The sequence below is a fragment of the Erithacus rubecula genome (assembly GCF_903797595.1).
Source record: "Erithacus rubecula genome assembly, chromosome: 8".
Lineage (NCBI taxonomy): Eukaryota > Metazoa > Chordata > Aves > Passeriformes > Muscicapidae > Erithacus > Erithacus rubecula.
This window is the reverse complement of record NC_136659.1, coordinates 20229542-20247543: the sequence shown is the minus strand read 5'-3', so window position 1 is coordinate 20247543 and position 18002 is coordinate 20229542. Positions and strand designations below refer to the sequence as shown.

The window sequence follows — 18002 nt, the reverse complement described above, 5'->3', positions numbered from 1 at the left end:
GTCTTACTTTCTATATCCTTAATGAAAGGCACTGTTTTTAAAATGGTACTTTTATGCTTAAAACATAAAATTTTAGATAGACAAAATGTTTGCCAGGAATCCATCTTAAATTAGATTTTGGTTTATTTGCTCTGTTTTTTAGCATGTTCTATCTAAATATATATATATATCTTAAAAGAAAAATAAAGAAAAGTAATAATCAAGAGTCATAAATTTCCAGCAATATCACAAAATCCCTCATTAGCTTTCGGAACACTAAACGTCTCCATTGATTTAACAAAATGGACAAGGTCTGTACAATTTTTTAGAAGACAAACATGACCTAGCAACAGATTGGTATCTCTCTTCTTGGGGCTTTTCAGTGCATTTATTTAATGGTCTTGACGTACATTAGTTAAGAGAAACATGAAATGCCAGTGCTTTGCAACAGTTTTGTTACTGTTTCCTTAAAGTAAACAAACAAAAAATACATTCAAAAAAAAGCAAGGCTGTTTTGTTCATGTGATGGCAGAGGCCTTGGGCAGCTGCGACACGCACTGCTCTTGCTCAGAGACATTACCCAACATCAGTCAGCTGTCACCAAAGAGTCGCACGGAAAGCATTAAAGGATAAAAAGAAAGGGAGGCCGGGGTGGGGGAGAACTGAGCAAAATGCCACACATGCCAGCTAGTCTTTCCAGAAGGAAGACACCAGAATATGCATATTTGGGGGAGGAAAAAGGAGGGGGAAAGAGCACTAACACAGAGAAAAACTTGACTTCAGGGGGAAAAAACAGCAGCTCTCTGAAACTTGTTTAGCAGGTTTGCATTCCTAATGTAATCTGACTTGTGTTGGTGGTGGTTTTTGCCCTATTCCTTACTTTGCCTTCCAAGAGAAACGTAACAAAACTGAGGTAGAAATAATGGTGGGCACACTCCAGCCTGAAAGACTTCTAATGGATGCTAAATGAAGATTGCATTGAGGACAATGAAGCCGTACGTACACAACAAAAACTCAACTTTACAGTTTGGGAAGGGAAGTAAATGTACCTTGAGGGTTCAGTTTTGCTTTGTTATTTGTACTGTTTGTTTGGTCACAGTCCACTGCACTGCTATAAACAGCTCTGCAACCCATAGCTCTGCCAGAGACCTACACTGATTCCACTCCCTACAGCTTCACCAAAATAGCCTTAAAACTATGACTAGAGCCATGCAACAAAGGCCAGCTGTCACAGCTTAAGGTAATTTGCCTCTCAGAATCCTACCAAATCTTACGTTTGACTGTTTCAGATGCTAACATAAACCTATTAAGTGGCTCTTTCATTCATCTATGCACCTTCTAAAGACTGTATCACCTTATCAAGGAGCAATATGCTGAAAACTCTTACAGTTTACCAACAAGAAAAATCGTTCTCCTCTGGTTTGATGTGAGAAATTGGCAAAAGAACCATTCCTGAACACTGGGAAATGCTTCTGTTTCTATTTTTAAAAACTGTAAAGCTTCAGTCATATCACGCTTTAGTTTTCCTGGATACATTCAAAGTAATTTTCCTTGCCATATTCCAATTGTTGAGGTAAACATACATATTTAATATAAAGTAACATTGAAGCCTAGCCTATAACTCTCAGCAGTACATAGTGCTTTCAACACATTCCTTTGAGGTACTGTACAAATCACAATCACTTTCCTGAGTTTTTGCAGACAGAACATTAAAAGAAATGAACTGCAGAAATTAAGGTCCAGATTACCATTACCCTGTTTTACCTGTTCTTAGTTTAACACCACAGAACAGACAGGATTGAGGAATACTGTTGCTCTTAGAATAGCAAAAATCTGGCTCTCTGTCGCAACACAACCGTTCATCTCTTTAGTCCAATAATGTTTGAAGTTAAAGCTCTTTATATTAGCACATGCCACCAATGTAATTGTGAGGCAAACAAAAAATAAAGCACCACTTCAGGCACTTGACAGCAACTAAATCTCAAGAACAGCAGAATGGAATCAACACACAGGGTTCATGTCCTTCTGAAATCAACCCACTTGCACCTTGCTCCTTGGTGAGTATTGTCTAGCTTGAACAGAACTGAGCATCAACATGCGCTTTCTGTCATGTGTGGCTTTTTCAGATCAGCAGCTCTTGTTTGATGCACTTTTCCTTCAAGTATACCCTGGCTCTTTAGAGGCAAGGTAAATCGTAGTCTTCCCAGTACCCTTTGCAATTTTAACACTACTGAAAAGGGTTCTCTACCCCTATGTAGCAGATTCTGTGTGTGCCAACATTCATTACATTTTTTTTTAAGTAGCATCACTGACTGCAACCAAACATTTTGTTCCATTCAACGTATGTATCAAGCTCTTTTTGAGATATGCTAGGCTGTATCTTGCAGAAAGCATTTTCAAAGTCTTGATATGTAACTGGCCTCAACTGGCTGGGCATAATGGCTGAAAGGTCTGTGGCTGGCATGGCATGGAGTGGGCCCACCACGGCTTCCTGACACAAGTGAGCCACATCTAGTCCAGAAAAGCCTTCTGTGCGCTGGACAAGCAGTGCAACCTCCTTGTCATTGAGACAGTAATTGTGCTGTGAGAGCAGTTGTACTATTATCTGGTGTCTCGCTGTGCTGTCAGGAAGTGGGATTAAAAGTCGTTTCATGAAGTACCTTCGAAGAGATTCATCAATTTCTTCTGGTTTACTTGTGGCGCAAATTACTACTATTTGGTCCTCAGCAGAAGTCAGTACAGTGTCCAGCTGCATAAGGAACTCGGTTCTCATCCGACTTACTGGACTATGTTCTTCACTCACTTGAGAGGAAAGGAGCATATCAATGTCACTAACAAAAATCACCGAGGGCTGGCGACACCTTGCCACGAGGAAGGAGGCATGGACAATTTTTTCTCCTTCCCCTAACCACTTTGTGACAAGGCCAGAGCCAGTGATTTTGAAAAACGTGGCCCCCAGCTGACTAGCTATACATCTGCCCATTAATGTTTTGCCTGTTCCCCGAGGTCCAAATAAAAGGATGCTCCGAGGTAGAGCAGTCAGTCCATTGAATGCATCTGACCTCAATACTGGCCATAAAACCTCCTCCTTAATGACGGCCTTTACTAGATCTAGGCCAGCAATGTCACTCCAGTCCACGGGAGGTCCTTGGCTGATAATCTCATTGGTAACAAGGTCAATGAGGTGTGTGTCAGTATTCTTCAGTTGCTCGTCCACAGAGTGGTTGGATGAGGTAGCTGCACGAAGTCCCGGGCCTTGCATTGGGTGAGGGAGGAGCTGCCTGTGCTCGTCACCATGCTCGTTCATTACTGGAGAGCTATACTTCCCAAACGAGTCACTCGATCTCGAACCCAGTGAGTTTTTAGCAGTACTATAGGATGGGGGTGTTAAAGCCCTACTGGACTGGCTACTGAATTTCCTTTGCTGTTCAGAGGACATTAGCTGCTTTGTTGGCTTAAATGCTAAGGATGATGTTTCAGCACTTCTGTCAAAACCATTCCCTCTGTTTGCATTTGAAATGCTGTTGTCTGGCATTCGATACATTGGACTCTGTGTAGATCTCTGTTGGCCGTAGCTGTAATTTCCATAACTGGAGTCCATTTCTCCTTGCCCTGCCATGTAGAAAGCTTTCCTTTTGAGAGAGCTGGCTGAACTGTTTGTCAGGGCAGACGGCGCGATTGGCGTCAGACCGTGGCCCTGGTAGGAGTAGCTGGGGACAGTGGTTGGGGGCAGAGGGGTTGGAGCAGGGATTCCTGAAGGCAGGTAAGCCGAGGGTGGCGGGGCACCCCCAGGGCTGTACCCCGGGCCAACAGCAGTTTGAGGAGGATAACTGGCAGAAGGGTAGCTGTAACTGGAGAGATTGGAGGTCCCGTTGTAGCCAGGGACGAGGGCTGGTGGCGGTGGTGGCGGTGGGGGCTGTAAAAGTCCCGAGCTGTGCAGGGGGGATGGATGAGGAGATGGAAGTGCAGGTGCTGGCTGGCCACTGTAACTGGTATGCAAATATGAGCCATTGTATCCTGTGGCATATTCCTGAGATGGGAGCCCTGAATGAAGACTGGGAACGGTGTGACTTCCACAGGTGCTGCTGGAGTAGCTGGGCTCAGCCAGGTTACTGGCCACCCCAGGAGAGCTCCCGATGCTGGCTGAGACATCTGCGGGAGGGAGGGCTGCACTTACCCCAGCTTTGCTGGCGGTGATGACATCTGGGACACAGTTCATGGGATACACGCTCTCCGAGTTCAAAGATGGCTGCCAAGGCTCACTTTCATTCTTCCGACCATTCACCAGCCCCGAGGGAGCTTCAGAGTAGTTGCTGAGAATGGGTCGCTCAGCCGGGCCTTCCAAAATCCCAGAATATTTTTCTGCATACTTTTTCAGGAGGTTGGAGGCGGTCAGAGCCGAGATGTCGTCGTTGGCCCAGGCGTACTGGTACGTGCGCTGCAGGTGCCCCCGGTAGGCTTCCACCTTGTGGGCTGGGGACCGCGTGGTCGAAGTGATATCGAAGTGCTGCTCTGGCCACTGGGCATGCTCCGGCGTCCACTGCATCTTCAAGCCTAGGGCAGCAGGAAACAACAAAGTTACAACAGTGACCTCAGCTTTTTCCTTGTGTTTTTAAATGAGTTCTCAAACATACAGTCTGTGAATGTCTTCAGCTCTCTGAAACACTGTACTTAACACCACAAGTCCTTAAGGAAAGGAAACGCCCTTAAGAAGCGGTATGGTTGGTTTGTTACAGGCGCATAAACACATAGACAAATTTTTTGCCAATTCAATAGGGGATCAATTTTTGTTTAAAAAATATAAATAATGCTATAGCTCTCAAAGTAATTAAATAAAACTCAGTATATTTTAAATACTCAGAGTGGAGATTTACTGTAAATATACAAGGCATCCAACTGCTCTGTCCTCTTTGATCACTGTTTCAGTTTTATATTTTAACCAATATAAAAATATGAGACACAGCTGACAGATCACATCTAGGATACCTCTCTTATTTGGTACTGAACACCTAGTTAGCAGAGTATAATGCACCCTGCGCAGAACAATATGACACAGACATAGCAGGTCATTCCATAATCCAACTCTCATCTAAAGTGGTCCACGACAGTTTCAAATCTGCTTCGTGGAGTGCAGCAAAGCAATCTCCCAGGCAGCGCTCTGTCGCTTTCATCACACAAAGCCTACAACTCGGTATGAATTACAACTGGCTCCTTTCTGCCTCTCAGTTCTGTTGTTGAGGGTCTGGAAAAAAAAAACAAGCATGACTTGTCTGTCGGTCTCCTTGCTTGCTTTCTCTTCCCCCCCTCTGCTTCACAGCCTCCAGGGTACAAAGAAAGAGGGTTAAAGAAAAAAAAATAAAGGAAAAAAAAAAGGATGAAGAAAAGAAAAAAGAAATGAAGCCAAGTCCCTGAAAGTTCTGTGGCTTCCACAGCTAGCTATAAAAAAACCTCAAAACAAACAATACAAAACCAAAACCAAAACCACCATTAAAAAAAAAAAAAAAAAAAAAGAAAAAAATGCAAACATAATTTTAAAGCAATGAATCTTTTAATAATGTGATGTGAATTACCTCTCCTCTTCGTATTCCACTACAATAGGTAAGAGCAATTTGCAAGTGTTAAGATAACCCCCTCCAACTTGTACCTATGCATGGTAGATCCGTTGCTGGGTTTTGTACAGCTGTATCAAATAGACCTCCTTAATCTCTCTCGTATTACCAAAAGTGATTTTTGCAAACAGTCTTGTGCCCTCTGGCACAGATTCCCTGATAAGGAGGAGCCCGAGTCGAAATGAAGCATCTGTGGCACTAGCTCCCCTCTGAATTACTGCAGTCTATTTTGACAGCTTCTACCCCCTCCTGTTTCTCTCCCCAACCCCTTTAGCTCTTCATTGCCTGAGTCTGGCATCTGACATGGCCAGCTTAGCCTCGCTGAGCTAAACCTAACACAGCACACAGTTTGGTAACAGAATGGCATGTTTATTCCCTTCTGACTCCCTTTTCCTTGTTTGCAAAACCACTGCACCAGACACTGGAAGTTAATTAGCAGGATGATGCTGTGCTAATTGTGTTAATTTACAAGGTTTTAGTCAAAGAGAATCATGCCAGGGCTGGCACTGCTGTCATGCTTCCGACTTAATGATTAAGAAATACTGAAAACAAGGTGGGAAGGATTGCAGTAATTACACAATAAATGAATAAAAGCAACAGATTCATTTGCAATTATATTTTATTGTGGTTGCACTCATTTGCATTTGGATTCTTTTTTTTTTCTTTTTTGGATTCATGTTTTTGCAAATCACCAAATCATTTAAATTTAGGCTGAAAATGGCAAAGTACCTCTAATTGAGTCTTATATTTTATTAGTACAACTAGTGCAAATCTCACTCCCCCTGAGCATGACATTGATTACTTGTGGATTTTTTTTCTTCCTGAGCATTCTCCTTCTCTCTCATTTTTCAAGCACTTTGACAACTTGATAAAAATGTCTGTTAACAATTATACAGTTATCCTAGAAAAGTTAATTCAGAGAAGTGCTTTTGACAAATGCTGCTTTGAGACTGAGGTTTTGTCTGACTTATTTCTATCATTTAGCATTAGTATAATACTTTTCACTAATTGTTTCTGATGTTTCAACTGTTACCTTTCAGAGGAAGTAAGTATATCATGAAACTGGGAGATATTATAGAAATCATGTATTTAAATAATTGTATTTTAAAAATGCAATTTTAATGAGAAATTATCAAAAGTTTCCAGAAATTACACTTGGTTAAAATCTGCTGAATCTGAAGAACAAATCACCAAGAGCTGATTGCCAGTAATCAGTATCTGAAATTATTCTAATATCATGAGAAATACCACAAGCGTTTGTAAAAGCCAAAAACATTAATGTTCATATAACGTAGAACTGCATGACAGCATACAAGTTTACTGGCCCATTAAAAAAAAAAAAAAAAGTCAAACAAAACCAACAACCAAACAAAACCTATCTGTGTTCTGCAATGTTTTTCTTGTAAGCTTACCAAAACACTGAAGGCTTCTGTTACAGAGATGCAGAAAAACTTGAGTAGGTTGATGTTTCACTAGATACTAATGAACAGATGCCATGGGAAAGACTCTTTGCAAAGAAAGCACTAAAGCAGCAGTGGAACTTTGGAAAAAGAAGGGAAAATAGACATGGAAGAAGCAGAGAACCTCATAGGCCTGTATTTGTACTGTAGTCAATGAATATGCTTATGGCACATTGTTTTTAACTGCTTCTAAAAGAAAGCCTATTCAATTTAAAGAGATAAAGGAATGCACTGGGGCAGAGCTCAACATCACACACAGCTCTGCAAGCTTTCAAAATACCTTTTAAAAATGATTTTAAAATTTCATCAGTTGGTCTCTTTTATTTAGAATGGATCATGTGTTTTTAAAACAAAATAATCAAATTTATAGTCACAGTGGGGAGATGTATTTCAATTGTGCAAAAATTCAATTCTTCGAATTTTATTTGTCTAGATTAATTTCTTTTCCTTATTATGAGGCTGCAAAAGAATGTCAGAAAATCTAAATTATCCATTATAAGAGGAGGGAAAAATTACATCATCGGCATTCTTTATTTAGAATAATTGCTAGATAGACCAGTAGTTTCACACTGTCATGCTATCTTTGGATATGCTCACTGAACAATAATTGAAAGTTTATTTATTGATGCATATTAAATACCAGTGCATTTAACAAAGGCTGTAAAGGCAGGATTAGGCTTTGATTAGATAAGCTTAAGAGAACAGTCCTGTTCTCATCCCATGAAACATGAGCATTTATTCCAGCACATCGCAATCATTAGTGTTATTTGGAAGCATAGGTTAATAGTTAACCATAAGCATATTTTTTGCATTAATAAGCAGTGAAGAAATCTGAATTTACATGAAGTCTACTGGAATGGTCTGGACTGGGGGGGCACAAAGAGCCATTTCCTCAATTTGATATTAATTGAATAAGCAGAAAACTTCCGCTAGGTTTGACTCTATTTGATAATAGTTCACAAATTGTTTGACAAAAGTCAAATGTCTGATTTGGGAGAAAAAAAGAAGAAGCATCAGCTGTTATACTTTTTAATTATGCAAACATTCCCCTTCCCTCTGCCACCCTCAGCCCCAAATTGCTTAATGTTTGCAGCCACTTCCTCTCCATATTTCAAATTGTACTTTATTAATTGCTTTTTGTTTGAGCTGTCACATATTTCTGCATTTCTTTTGTCAGGAATCCAAATGCTGACATAAACATCTAAAATCAGGTGAATCAGGGCATATTTAGAGGCTGCATTTTTTTTATTTTAGTGTAATTTAAACTCTGACACAAACCACAGTCCTGCAGATAGTGTATTTGGTTAATAACTTCCTAAAAATCCAGAAGCAATGCAAAGCTGAACTTTTTTTTTTTTTTTTTTTTTATAATTCTTTGCTAACTTAGGAATCCTCTGAACTATCAACATTTTTGAACTGTGTAAAGTGTGTTGGTATGGGCTGTAAAAGGCAAAAGGAAAAGATTCTGTTCTTTAAGTACAGGTATGTACTTATCAGAGAATTGCTTTTAAGATAAATTTAATACATTACATAGAGAGGCAGGGTAGGCTATTTTAGCAGGATCTATTTTTCCTTGTCCTTTCCTTCCCTGCTGCCTAATTCCTACAGTTGGATCTATCCGGATTGCATTCAAAGTAATTATAGTCAACAGTTTCATTATGGAATTACTTCAAACTAAGTGTTTGACTATATTTCCTCTTCTAATACTATGCACTTAGCCTGAAAACAGAAAGATCTAATACACAATACTTCATCAGTTGCCCATACAATAATTCCATATGGCCAAAAGCCACTAACATATTCAGAGATATGAACTCAAATTAAAAGCAAACAAACAAAAAAAATTTAAACAAAAAGGAAAAAATGCCAGAGTTACAAAAAACTAACATTGCAATCTGAACACAAAAAGGAACATCCTCACTGTCCAACAGGGCCTGATCCTGCTGGGAGCTCAGATGAGTTTGTGCATACAAAGAACCCCCCAGTGCTGGTGCCCTCAGTACCAGGTCAAAACTTCTCATCCCCTTACAGGATTATATCTGTCAAAAAAGATAAATAACTAGCCTTTGCTTTCAATTTAAATACAAGGGTTTCTGTTGGAAATGGTATGGGAACATGGTCCAGAAAAAGGATCACACTGGGTAAAACCACCACAAAGGTTTTACAGTGTCCCAACTCACCAACTTGCCTAGCAACAATGTGCTTTAGAGAAAGGATACTGGGACTTTAGTAAAGCTCTCGTCTATTCTCACCTCTAATAAAATAATTAAAATAAAATTAAATCATGTGCAGCTGTGGATTTCTGAAGATACTGGAAGAGATTGCACTGCACTTCTATAGATGCTGGTGAAAAAAACCTAAATGTCCCAGAGCTGCTGTGCACAAGGCACTAGAAGTAAGGCAGTACACCAACTTTCCCAACCAGCTACCAAAGTTTCAGTTTGGATCAGGGGCCTTCAACTGCTCCTTCAACATACCTGAGGCAAAAGAAAGTAATTCTTCTCTTCTTGTGGTCTCTCTTTTCCTGCCCCAATCACCCCTGCAGTGCATAGGTCCTACCAAGCACAAATCTGCAGCTTCCTTTGCAAGCATCAGGAGTCAAGCAGATTCTTAACTTTAGGCCTGTTGTTAAATATGATCCAAGCAACTGCCTAATGCATTGTTGAAAAGGGCTGCACTGCACCAGGGGTGAAAGCAAATGGATGCTTCTTCTGAGTGTCCATAGCAGACAGGTAAGAGCACACTGATGCAAGGTAGGAAACAACTCCAAAGCCACAGCTCTAAGTACCAGGAACCATTTTCCTTCTAGACTTGAAAGTGCCTATGAACTTCATCACTTTGGATTGCTTACATATTTAGCCTAGGACCCCAAAAACTATCCCTGTCCACTGAACTACTACCCTCAGCCCTGCTCCCCAGTTATTCAAGACACTGAGTATTTACACAATAGACTATAACAATTTTAACCAAGGATTTGCTTCTTCTTGGCTCTGCCAAAAGAGCCACTGACTTGAATAGGTGTGTCATTGGGAACACGCCAGTATATACACCTCAAAACCCTTACTTCAGTGTGGGCTGAAGGTGTTAGTACCTTGAGGATCAGGCCCTAAAGTCACAATTTAAAGTCCTTCTCAAGTATGGGGCAGAGCGGAATAAATGAGTCATGCTGTAACCGCTGTGCAAGATGTAGGACACACAGCTCCCTGGATTTGTACTAAATCTGATAATATTTTATAAGACTGCATACTGTCATATGTCCCGTAATAATAAAAATTAATTCAAGATAAAACAATTCTTTTACACTCAATTTTTTATTAATAAGCATAATTTCAGCTGTTTGAAGATAGTGCAACTGATCTCTCTTAATTGGAAACAGGGAGGATTTTGAAGAGTGGATTGAGCTAATTATGTTTTGCAGGGAAAAAAAAAAAAAAGGAAAGAAAATGATTCCCACATTTATTTTCTAATTACTCAGTGAAGACCTCTGCTCTAGTCCATGAGGAACTCCTTTGACGTCAAAGGACTCGGTGGGAGGATGAGCCTCCAACTGAGATGCCCAGCTGTACAGTCCCAACTTTGTAAGCTTTTTTCAGTAAGTGGCACCACAAATTCGCAAAAACAGGCCTGGAAAGTGCTCTCGGCATTTTCTTGGTAGGGGTCTGTTCTTCCTCTTATTATATATGCATGCCCTGCACATCAGTGGGAGCAAGCTGTTGGCAGGGTATTTACAATATGATTTCCATCTAGCATGGATAGTGAAAGCATTTCAATCTTTAAAACAAAATACTTAAATCATGAATAAGATTGAGGATCACATATATGTCAACAGCACTTAGAGATGAAAGCGGTAAGAAAAATGCAACATATTTTATGTGAGCCTGGAATGGTTAAAAAAGAAATTACAAAATTAAAAACTAATTCTAAACTGATACAGCCCAATTATCTAACTTAAATACTGTCAAATGATTATTCTTTTAAAATCACACTTTCACACCTTACAACAGCAAATTGCAATACATCTATAGCAAATGAGTTTTCTTCCCACAAGCCCCCTCCCTGCCATTTACATAAAGCAGCCTTTGATAGTCACAAAGACATTTCTGGCTAAACAGCCTTTAAAAGATCCATTAGCTTCAAAGGCTGAAGAAACAGAAATAAGGCAAAATAATAGCCAAGCAAGCAAAGGGAAGCTATGTCCAGAGATGACATTGGCATATTTTGCCAACAGAAACAGGCTGGAGCCAGAGGCAGCTTTGCAGCCATGGCTGGTAGGTACTGGGGCTGCCAGAGAATGGAGCTGGTAGGGAATGGACCAGGTACTGGGGCTGGTAGGGAATGGACCAGGTACTGGGGGTGGCAGGGAATGGACCAGGTACTGGGGCACTCCTGGGACCTCCCAGGCTGCTGCCCACCTCAGAGGGCTGGTTTCTCTGCAGCAGCAGTCCCTGACACAAAAACATCCTAGCTGTGTAATCACATTGATGCACAATCACTGTGTACCATAAGTAAAACCACATATGCACACGTGCCTTGAAACCCATCTAGTAGAAGACTGGTCATATTCGCGAGTAAAGGCAGTTTATCTTGGAAAGCTTTTATTATGTCAGTTTGCCTTCACCATACTAATTTGCTCACAGCACTTTTCTAAACCAACTAGAAAACACACTAATGTAAACAGTAATTGAATTTTCTTTTAGTCTATTATGGTGCTTCATTTTGCCAGGATTTACATTTTTAAGATGCTTTTGTCAAGTAGCTCTGAATAATGCTATGTCTTTAAAGGATCTAGCATTCTTTGTCACTGTCAGATGAATGAAATCATTATAATTTCTGAGAGAATACTCAGAAGAACAATAGCTGTAAACAAATGTAAGCATAACTTACATGAAAAACATTACCTTTTGCAGCTCACTGAACACACACTTATGGCTATAATGTATTTTTAAAAGATTTAATATGCCACATAATCTGCAATTTATGCCCATACAAACATGAAAATCAATGTAACCGCTGTAGGGTAACTAGTGATTCTGCAAATTAGAATATTCACATAATAAAATATAATAATGAACAAATATGGAGTTTGGCCACTTGGCACAAGTATTTAGGCATATTTGAAAATACAAAATATTTTAGACCTGGAGAGTGACTGTGCTCCCACTGAAGTGCTTATTTCAAGGCTCAAATAAACCCAACTGAAGCTTTTAGAAGTGCAGCAAAATGCATACTCTCTTTTTAGGCAACAAAATAGCAGAAGTAGCCTTTTATTTGGTTTTTCTTCAAGAAGTGGAGTCTGAGGCACATTTACCTTGAAAGAGCATAACACAAATCCTTAAAAGCAGAGCAGACAAAATACCTTCATGCTTTATCGTGTTTCTCACATAATCAGCTGAAGCAGGTGAAACACAAAACCCTGAACTTGTTTTTTAGCAAGTAAGTGAGAGGTAAAAGGAATAAATTTTCAGCACTAGGGAGCCTGTCATGGAACATTCAGATCTTGACCTAAATGCTTCTAGGAAAAAAAAAACCTCTTTAATATCTGAAAATTATAATTTTCAAATATTGAATTCTGTTATTTTTCCATTTCTGTTGCTAATCATGTTTTAGCAAATTATTTATTTTTCTCTTTCATTCACACTTAGAATTATTGCTTCGGTCAGTTCCTTGCCACTAAGAAAGCTTTTTTAAAACCCTTTTTCATGTATCATAAATCCATTAAGACAATTTCCTCCTTAAGCTCACTTCCTTTTGCCAAATGAAGATCATCAGGACATACCACACGTGTCCAAAGGGACAGCAGAGCTGATGAATATGTATGTTTTATGTCACAACAGAGCACTCCCCTTGTTCTGCAGTATCGACCTTCTCTTATGTGAGTAAATAACAGGTGAACACTTGTGCATGAGGATAAATGGGGTTAAAACTGCCATACAGGGACATACTTTATTTGAACAAAGTATGTGCACAATAAATACAGATTTAACTGATGCTGAATTATTTTTATATCATGTTGTTCCAAAATATTAGAAAATCACCTTGCTTTAAAATGTAAGACCAAGTTAACAGTTAGAGTTATTTAAAATATAATTCCCTTCAATTAACAGCAGCAGCACTCTGTATAAATTCCACTATCATATAATTTTAATATATTTTTTACTCATCATATCTAAAAAAGTAGGTATGTATTTCACAGCTTTATGTATAGCAACAAAAGGTTAATTCCAGAGATTCATCTAGCCAGCTCTATATGCTTTACAAATATGAAGGTAAAACTCAATTTCAATAAGTTTCAAATAACTGTAGTCAGGTTTGACCCCTTACATTCAACTAACATAAGTGAAAATGCAAAATTATATGGGCCAGTAGCACAATGTTCCAGCTTGGAACCAGGGATACTGCTTTCCTTTTAAAGCACTTATTTCAAAACCTACCCTTGTAGGATAGGTACAAACAGTTGCTTTACTCAGATTAGAGTACCTCTGCTAATTAGCTAAATGAGAACAAATACTGATTAAATGTATATATAGAAGTAATCTGATACTCCAGAAAAAAATATCCTTAACATGTGCCCACAGTATACAAAGCTTTCACAAAAATTGTTTATGTTATTTATGCTTTTTGGCAATCTGCACATTAATTTTTAATGAAATAGTAAAGAGATGTTGCGTCTCACACTTCAGTAAAAATATTCTATAACCAGGACTGGTTGACATAGTGCATTAATTCAGTGTCCTTCACTCCTGGGACCTGTGTATAATTTAGTCCAGCCTGAAGAAAATAACTTTGATCTGAAGGCAGTGGAAAAAGCTACATATGAAATGAGTTTTGGTGGGTTTAGTGTTGTTTCTTATATACAAGACGACATATGAAGATAAACTGCTTTAGAATGCTCCTGACATGGCCCAGGATTAAGAGCAGGGAGCTCTTAGCAGAGCTCATCCACTCTCTCCCTTTTTCCCATCACACCAGACACACATCACACACATTTCTCTCTACTGAACGCATCAGAGCAGCTACTGCTGGCACACACTGCCTTTCCAAAGAGAATATCCTGTGCAAAAGGACTGTATTATCAACCTGTACACTGATTTGGCGTCGCCATTAAAAACCCAAACAAACAACCATGTCTGTATTACAACAGGGAGATCACGTTGTTGTAAGAAGGGATGATGTTACCCCAGGGAACCCGAGATTTCCTCCCCAGGGTAGGGAACACCTAAGCTAAGTCATCAGAACTGTACTAATCACGCTCTTAGGGAAAAAAGAGCTCCGGCACAGCTCCTTCCCGGCTCGGCTGCGCCAGCAGCTGACCCTTCCTTTCCTTCCTGCTCCCCCCAAAGCAGAGAAACAAGATTAAAAGCAGAAGCACAACCAAAGAACTGACATCCTAGAAAAACTAAGCTGAGATAAATCTTTCCCCCACTTAAACCTTTCAATTACTGTATTTCACAAATTCCAAAGATTCTTTCTTGCTCACTCAATAAAATGTATCTGAATTAGCTACTGAAAAATGGAATATTGCCAATTTTTTGCATGCTTTTGGTTTGGGACTTACTGTATTATTTCCTGAGCATTTGAAAAGAACTATATAGATTGCTCAGTTGGCTTGACAAATTATCTGGGGGACCGGGAGAGGAGGAACAGGGAATTTTCTATAGACAAATATAGAAAGCTCTCTCTCTCTCGCTCTCCCCCCATTTATATATTTTAGACACAGAGGCACCAAGGCACCAGAGTGAGAATGTCTCAACTGAGAAACTGAACTCTATGTATACTGATATTTTTTCCATATTCCTGCAGAGAATGGTAAGGAAAATAGACTAACTCGTCATATTAGATGTTGGTTCTCCATTCTCAAAAAAAAGAAAGTAAAGTTCACGTACAACAGGAAAAGTTAAGCCATGTCCTAAGACATACAGTATGTCATTGAGAGGGTGCACAGACAGAAAAAGAGGGCAGAAAAAAAAAAATAACATGCTCCTTCAAAAAGGGAAAGAAGATATAGGGCCCAGCTGACAAAATGCCACATTTCTTCGCAGCTATCACAAAAATTTAGCCATTTATGTAAACAGCCTTCAAGATACAACGAAAATCCAAACCATACAATGATTGTATCAATAACTAGCTGAGTATGTTGATAGCTTAAATAAAAGTAATCTGTGTTATTTTTCTGTAATTTTGTCCATAGTCTTATTGCATATGTAGTCACCTAATGATGAAATACTTTTAAAATTTGCTTCAGGGTACAGAAGTCAAGCTCCACTGATTAGCATCTCAAAGCACACTACAGGCACACATTTGTATAGCAGAATAATAGCACTTGTGTTTGCATGCTGCTAAAAAAAACCCAACTCCCCCCCTGCCTCCCCACTATTTTACTTTATGTTTGATGATGCAGTAATGAAAGTCCTCTCAGAAAATATATACAATACATAGCAGCTAACTGTAAGAATTTCAAAAACAAGGTAGAAAGATAACATCACAAAAAGAAGCCAAAAATGGCTTTGTGGGCCAATACAAGACACTTAGACCCCCAGGTTTATGGGTTTGATTCTTCTGTCACTTCTCTTGTTTGAAGTCAGAAGAACTACTGAAGTTTACAATTTATTGCAAAGGAGATAAATGTGCCACATTAAAATGTGTTAATTACACAAATTATATTTTATTCACCAGAGCTTCGAGTTTGGGGTGTGTGTTTAATAAAAATTCATCACAGAAAAAATGTCATTAAAATCTTGATGGAGAGCTCTGATATTCACTGCACTAGCTCAGTTTTTGATTAATTTCCTATATCTAATTAGGTGGCATTCAAACTTTATTGAATGTGAGCCTTCCTAAAATCTGCTGTAAACTGACTGGACAGTGTCTGATTTCAGCCCCATTCTGATACACCAGTCCAACAAATTACTTTCAGCAGCCCTGCATCCCCTTCCTGTGCATCCCCCTTCACCCATTACTCCAGGCATACTTTATTACAAGGTTTCAGCTAGAAAAAGTCTCCATCTAATTTTGTATTACATAATATTAGAAAAGTGTATCCACATGGATTTAGTATTAAAAATGCCATCCACTATCAACAGGAATATTAGAATCTTACTGAGTGTTCAGCAACTATAAGCTTAAATTATATTTCCATTAACACTTCTCTTTTCATCCAGAATGTGTAAGTAGCATACAGGAACTACTTAAAGAGTTCTTATCTCTAATATAATTAAACACACTTAGCATCAAGAATTAAATTCAAAAACAAATAGATATTCACTGAAGTATCTGATATCAGTACTAAACATTTATTAAAAGTTGAGTTTACTCCAGAAAAAAAAAAAAAACTTTCAAGTTAAAACAAAGACCAGATTGAATTATAAGGTACTGTGAGAGTTCTGTGGTTGCATGTAAAAGATTTACAGATCTGTAAAAGATTTACACATAACAATTGAAAGGTGCATTACACTAATCAGAGGAATGCATAACCTCTATAAAGCAGGTAGGAGTGAATCATTTTAATTTTCTCTCTTCTTACAGTTTTATATTATTACACAAGGGAAGCAGAGGAAACCTAAATATGACCCTATTTAGATATACTAACTGAAAGGCCTTTGTAGAATTTTTAAGCAAACAGGATTGTGCTTCCAACGCTGCCCATCTAGTTTTCCAATGTGTTAAATTGGATGGCTACTTGGACAGCTCTCTATTCATTACTGAACTGTGGAAAGGAAACACAGAGGTGGCATTTTCCTTTTAAACCATCTAATGCCTTGTAGCCAGATTCCAAAGCATCAAGGAGAGATTTCTTTTTTTTTCCCCATTTTTTCTTTTTCTTTTTCTTTTTTTTTTCCTAGACAAGCTGTCGTAATTGAAATGAAGTCTAATCAGACTCATTACTGTTTTCAGCAATTTGCACCACCAAAGATGCTTATTAGGTAACAGTGTTTAATAAACCGCTCTTTAGAAAACTACCAGTAATGAGCTCTTAACAGCCAATCTTTAGCGTGAATGTAATGTGAAAAGTGTTCCTAGCACTGAATAGATTTTCACATTTAGTAGTGTCATAATTAAGCTCAAGGAATTGGTAGCTGTGATGATAAGATATTTACTGCAATATAGACTTTCCTCCCTGTGAAAATATATTTGAAAATAGTTGGGGTTCAATATTTCCAGAGGAAATTTTAAAACTGCTTAAAAGACTGTGCGAGGCTGAATTAGGTCTATAAATGATACTTAATCAGAGAGTATTTAGGGAATGTATAGACTACTGTGAGTCTGGTATCAACCACAAAGCATGCATAAAGTTAATTCCACCTAGCTTTGTTTGACTGCTCTTCCATCTCTTAAGAATTCCAGTCATTAATATACAAATAATAAATGTTGTTGTCACCAGCTGAATAGTAATGAACAAAATTGGCCAATAACGGGAGATACTTGAAGAAACACTTGTCAGTTCTCCTTCCACAGTAACAGCTGAAAATGCTTGAGAAGAAACAGCAAATTGCTTGGTTTCAAAATAAAATTATGGATATCTAATTAATGTATATATATTTACACACACGCATATATAGCTAATGCTATTTCTCCAACGTGTTTCACATACTATTGTCCTAATACCTACTTAGCACCAAAAACCTCCAAATTCTTAATGTAAAGAACACCACAGCTCTAAAAATGTGATATTGTGACATATATTATTCATAAAAGACAGCCACACACAAAAGCTAAGTTTTCATCAATAGAAGGCTCAATTTAACTAGACGTACACCTTGCCACACTAGTCGCATCAATACTACTACCTAACAAATGCTGAAAGTGGCAAAAACGAAAATAAATTGCATGTATAAACTCTAGCTAATTAAATATCCAGAGTGAATCTTGAGGAATAGCTTCTGTTCTCTCATACGATTGATTTCAGCTTGACATAATATTTAAAGTTATCAATAAGAAATGACCGAGACAACCTTTT

The 18002-nt window shown here is 38.6% G+C and overlaps 1 protein-coding gene across 11 annotated transcripts in view; it reads right to left on the bottom strand.

Annotated features, from left to right (window-relative positions):
- Window positions 1-329: 329 nt before the first annotated feature.
- The window catches only part of FIGN (fidgetin, microtubule severing factor), a 107614-nt gene continuing 89941 nt past the window's right edge, over window positions 330-18002 (bottom strand). For all 11 annotated transcript variants that reach the window (XM_079311827.1, XM_079311828.1, XM_079311830.1 and 8 more), the window contains one exon: window positions 330-4533. In XM_079311827.1, the coding sequence (XP_079167953.1) occupies window positions 2285-4525 (2241 nt within the window). In that variant the 5' untranslated portion in view covers window positions 4526-4533 and the 3' untranslated portion in view covers window positions 330-2284. The remainder of the gene's footprint in view (window positions 4534-18002) is intronic.